At 36.6% G+C, this 6,098-nt stretch overlaps 1 protein-coding gene across 1 annotated transcript; it reads left to right on the plus strand.

The window, feature by feature from the left end:
- The first annotated feature begins 1,570 nt into the window (after positions 1-1,570).
- LOC114515599 lies at positions 1,571-6,098 on the plus strand. Its single transcript, XM_028534886.1, has 4 exons — positions 1,571-1,998; positions 3,344-3,463; positions 4,435-4,622; positions 5,387-6,098. The coding sequence occupies exons 1-4, from the start codon at positions 1,707-1,709 to the stop codon at positions 5,774-5,776; spliced, it is 990 nt and encodes a 329-aa protein (XP_028390687.1). The 5' UTR covers positions 1,571-1,706; the 3' UTR covers positions 5,777-6,098.

A 6,098-nucleotide genomic window follows, 5' to 3' on the forward strand; every position in this document is an offset into this window, starting at 1 on the left:
CCAGGTTTATTAATATCTATACACTATTGCTATTCATATCAATGCACATTGTTGAAGTGATTATAGACATTATATTAAAATTTTTAGACACGATTGTAGGAGACGCAATCTCATTGGCTACGCGAGCGGTCTGTATGAGGTCTTGCGGACCGCGCGAGATTAAAAAGCGCAGAGTCAACGCTAAAATATGAATTCGACCGCAAGAAAAAAAATAAGGACAGATTACTGGTATTTTAGAGTGTTTCAAAAACTCTGCATTCCAACATATCGTTATTTACATCTGCCTAGCACGGGGGTTGCAATTTGACCGCTATATTCTTAACGAAATACTCTATTTCATTTCAAAATATGACCGGTCAGACCATTTTGGCCGCCTAAGGAAAAGCGCCCTTGTTAACTAAAAATATACAACTCTGATTGGCCAATTGTGTCCTTACCTACAGAGGTGTCTTTAACTACAGTTAAAATTGAAGGTTAACTAGTCTTTCATACAAATGGCCCCAGCTCAGCTACATACCTAACCAAGTCTGCTTTATTACTCGGGCTATTGTGGTAACCGAGTCTAGGTTTCGCGATTACTTTTTCTTTTATTCTTTTTTGTGTCTAGGGTAGTAGTTTGATCAACCACCAAAACAACATCTTCGGGTTTGAGCTCTCTCTTTGGTTCGAACTACTTTCCTCTTACGTTGAGGCTTGGGAGGAACTCTTTACGCTATTTTTTCTAGATCTGAGTGATTAGTTGTTGTATACGTCTCCAACGTTTCTTGGGATTAAAAGCTTCTTCGGGAGTGACGTCAGGAGCGAATTGTCCACCTAGTTGTCCAACCATGCAGGAAGTGGCTAGGAGTCAGAGGTTCCAGGTCGTTGGGATTTGAGCTGATATAGGTGATCGGTCTTGAATTAAGAAGTCCGTTTCGAAACGGGATGCATTTGACGTTGCCAGGTCGAAAAATAAAATCACCACTTAACTCAAAAATGGTTAATAGTTTACCACAATTAAGCGAAGGTGGAAAATCTTTTGTTACAAAATCATATTATCCAACATGCAACGTTGTGCAGTATACACATCGATAGAACGCACTCTTATAGCTCTGCTATTTCAACAGAAAAAACATGGTACGATTAAATCATAATCACGGTGAAAGATATATACTACAGTTGTAGCCTTGTATAGGTAATTAGGGGGATTTAATATAACGCTATAATAACATAGACATTAGAAATAATAACATAGAAATTAGAAAAAAAGCCATTATCTAGTGTTTTTATTTAACTACATTAGTGAAAAATTAACTAATCCGAAAATGCAAAAAAATAGCACGGTGCCTTTTATGGGGCTGTGAGCTGTCTTCCTTTTTCATCACATCTTATATAAAAAAGTGTGTGAGTATCTTTACATTGAATAGCATTTCCTGTACAAATCAATAAATGTACATATATTCCGCTTAATTTGAACACATCGACATCGTGCAGTTTTTCACTTCAATTCAGTTCGGGGGGGGGTGGTGAAAGCCTCTAGTCACTTGCTAAGCATGCGCAGAAAGCGATGTGCAGTGACGAATCGCTTACGCTTGTCGGAAGAGAGAATCTCGCTGGGTACATTAAACGTGGCGCTTAATTATTAATTAAGCAAGATTACAAGAATGATTTTCAGCAGTATATTATAAAGATAGATTATATAATTGTTTTTAGCTTGACAACAAAACATGTATCGATCCTCGTTAACAGCTAGAAGATTGTCTGCACGACACATCCCAGGACAAGTGGATTTAGTATTTGTTATGAGCTGCACGGAATCAATGAGATATATTATCAGAGAGACAGCGGGAATTGTACGTCGTGTTGCACAAAGTCAAAGATTAGCTTCAAGTTCTTCAAGTGCTATATACGATATTCGTTTTGCGTTAGTAAAATATCGGGGTGATGATGGTGATCCTCTCCAAGGGCCACGCAACAATCACGTCTTTGGATTTTATAATTTTTCGGGATCTTCGCAAGGTATGTTTACACAGCTGTCTTGCCATGACCATGCAATTGCATATCCAATATAGATATTAGATAATGCTACAATATAGAATCTCAATGATCTAATGGTGGTGCCATGTGGGGAATTTGCCCCCCCATTTTATTGTCTGCTTGCCATCTTGTATGCAATAGTTTATATAGTGTTTGCTTCACTTAAAATAATATCTTGCCCAAAAAACATGAGCAATTGATTTGAATATTTTGGTAATATTTTATGTCACCAAAATATTGAAATCAACAAATTTTTGAAGTTGACAATTATTATAGGGTCAGTAAGTACTGCAGTAGGTAGCACTACATCAGGAACAAAGCAGTTGATTTGACTGTAATATATATATATATATATATTATATATATATATATATATATATATATATATATATATGTATTAAGACAAAAATATCAGTATAAATATATATAATTATTTTTATTTATTGATATTACTGCCTATTTGTAAGTTGATGCAATTTATAAATAATATATAATATATAAATATAAATATATATATATATATATATATATATATATATATATATATATATATTCATATATATATATTCATATATATATATATATATATATATTAATATATATATATATATATGCACGGCAGCAAAAATATGCATGTTCAGATCAACATATCCAATCTCCAACTCACAAGATATCATTTGTTGTAAATTATTGTAATATAAGAAAAATGATCAACTGGACTCAGACTTAATTTTGATCCCCAACTGTACATCCATTTAACTGGCTTAGTTCCCTCAAACAAATTTATCCTTTATTCCTGAGAAAACAATTAATTTAAGAAAAACATCTATATATGTAATCCTATAAATTAGCCAACTAGGCACTGAAACAAGCAAAATATGTATGAGACTTTGTAGTTTATTTATTATAACGATGACATATTTTGTTGATCAACAAATATGTATGCTGTACTGGGTGCATGGCTATGCAGCCTTTTCGCCAATTTATTGGAATATATCTAATCATAAAAAAAATATATCAAAAAAATGCTGGAGAACACTGCACTGCTAAGTGGACCTCCTAGTGAGAGCTTTCACAACTCATTTGCGATATAGCCTCAAAGGAGGATAGCAACATTTTTGACAAAAGAACTTTTGAAATTTAAGACCGCATCATATTCACACTGATCTCTCCCTGCCTGTCAGACCCAATTTTGCATGGTTTTCATTAAAGAAAACTGCCAATTGTGTAAGCCTGGTTTAAATCTGTTTATACTGTAGTCCTCTCATTATTCTATGATACTGCTGGTTATTGGTAAATTGTGTTTATTGCTGCATATTTGTTTCAGACTGGTTTCATTCAATGATTTGTGAGGGTAATAACTCACCCTTTGCAATGGCTGATGGCTTGAATATGGTTCTTAGGTTGCAATTCCGCCCAACCGCAACAAAGATATGTTTCTGGATTGGTAAGCAGTGTACTAATTCTTTCCTTCTTAAAATTTCCTATAATGGGGAGTGGGGACAGGTAATAGCATCGATAATTGAGGCATGCAATATTCATATAGTCATGCATGTTAACGGACTCTAATGCAATGCAGTGACGATGCCTACGCCCCTGGCAGAGATTAGCAAAAATTAATTTACTTGTTCTTCTATTACAATATGTTGGAAATTATGCAAAAAACTAACCCTCAGTGAAATAACTTTGCCTTTGCCTTTGCCGGTTTGCGTTTGCCTTTGCCTTTGCCTTTGCGTTTGCCTTTGCGTTTGCCGATTTGCGTTTGCCGGTTTGCGTTTGCCGATTTGCGTTTGCCGGTTTGCGTTTGCGTTTGCCTTTGCGTTTGCCTTTGCGTTTGCGTTTGCCTTTGCGTTTGCCGATTTGCGTTTGCCTTTGCGTTTGCCGGTTTGCATTTGCGTTTGCCTTTGCGTTTGCCTTTGCGTTTGCCGAGTGCTCAGAAGGGTCGCCACTATTTTTTTCATCGTACACATCTTACCGATTTAAATGAGCGATTTTTCCTTTTTTTATCTGACAATACGGTGTGGTTAGGTTGTTTGGAGCAATACCGTTTGGTTAGGTTTAGTTGGAGTGTCTAGTTTATTTGCTTGGCGCAGATTACAGCGGAAATATCCCCCCGGATATTGTCCTTCTTATAATCAACATTTCTATACACGCGCGTTACGGTATATGATGTGACGTTACCGACCCGAGACGTAAACTGGTGTTATGTGGCAAAAAACTCGACACGGCGGACCAAGCCGAAATTATGGCCTCGTGTCTATCGACCCGCGATAATAAGGTCTAGGGTCGAATAAGGGTTGCGCTTAGCCGGGGAAGGGGATCATAGTTACTTATTTATCCCGGGCCCCGCTGAATCTCACTCACCCTTAACACCAAGATTTAAGTTGTTTGAGTACTTTGTATGTATTTATTTTTAAGGGGACTGGAATCTACAAGGCAATCAAGGTCTTTCCGAGATATGTCACCGAATGGCGGCCAAGGGTATTGTCTTACACTGCATTGGATGTAACCAACCGAATAACCAGAGTGCAGAGAGTACCTTTGACTTTATGGGAGTTACAGGTGGTCTTTACACCCCTGTGCAACGAATAAGACATATTACAAGGGTAATATCGACGATATATGCTTATTAATACCCTGCTTTTTACTTTTCCACTCACTTGTCTGGATTAAATAACATTCGATTCGTGTTTTTTAAATAGTTTAGTTCAGTTCAGTTCAGTTTAGTTTAGTTTAGTCTAGTTCACTTTAGTCTAGTTTAGTTTAGTTTAGCCAACAGCTAGAATCTCTTCAATCCTGTAGACCATGTACCCATCTAGGGTCTACGAGAAGACTAACTTTTAAACAGCTGCAGGAAGCATTTCCCAATTTTTAAATAAACTCTAAAAAACCAAAATCAAAAAGTAATGACCTCCTACCGTGTATTATTAACTGAACAGACAACGGTTAAATTACTGTTATCTATTTGTTAAATAACCGAAGGCCGGTTGTTCGAAGGCGTTCATCTTAAACGGTGGATAAGCCAAAGTTTAAAAATATATCTTGTGAATAGATCTTGTGAATGACTTAAACGAACATTTTGCTACATCATTTAAAAATAATTATGTTCTTCCATTGAAAACTAAACTATTTATATCGAAATATGTCAGCTCAGTGTTTAATAAATAGATAATTTTGTTTTCCATTTTGAACTTATCCACCGCTTAAGCTAAACGCCTTTCGAAAACCGGCCTCTGGAGTTGTTATAGCGAATTTCAATTTTTTGTTTTTTTATAGGCTTATTAACGTTTTATGAAAACTATAAGGTGAAATTGCGGCAATGGACTAATTATTGTGTGATCCGTCAATTTAACTTAATATGCTTGTATAGGTTATCGTGTGCTTTGTTCAGGAAGAGGTTCATATAGAAAACCTAATCGGCCATGTGGAAGATCACATCGAGTTAGAACGTCGATTCAACCCTAATGCGACTGACAGTGAACTGGAAGAAAGCCTTAACGCAGCCGCCGAACCAAGGAATAACCCGGAACAAAATGGGAGGCCGCATAACCAACAAAATTCACAGGTGTATACTACCTATTCGATCACATTTCCGCAAACAATTTCTGAGTTGAAAAATGAGCAAATAGAAAAGAAAGGAAATTGGCCGCTTATGCGCAAGAGGTTGATAAGCAGAACATTGGCTCAAGGACTTGCATGTCGTCGCAGCGTAGACCTTCATGAAAGGTTTGTGCTGTTTGCGGACGTAGCATGTTCATGACTGGCCAACTGGCTGTACTGGTTTTTTAAAAACGTGCTTTGCGCGCGAGATATGTGGTACCGCAGACTACCTCTAAAAGAATCCATACAGGTGACATTTGTACCTACCATATGGCCATACCGGCTTTAATTGGTCTGTCAGAATCGCGTAAAAGTTACTATGATTTTTCCCACCGCATCCTTCAAGCTTTTTATAACTCAAAACTGTAAATTTGAATATAATTATGACGATACGTTTTTTTTATTAAAATAATACACTTTTTTCATAGAGCTTCATGGTCAATATTGCCACAAGGATCAACACCGCTTTTTATCACATCAGC

This window comes from Dendronephthya gigantea, unplaced genomic scaffold, assembly GCF_004324835.1.
Source record: "Dendronephthya gigantea isolate DGI-Jeju-01 unplaced genomic scaffold, DenGig_1.0 000004F, whole genome shotgun sequence".
NCBI lineage: Eukaryota > Metazoa > Cnidaria > Anthozoa > Malacalcyonacea > Nephtheidae > Dendronephthya > Dendronephthya gigantea.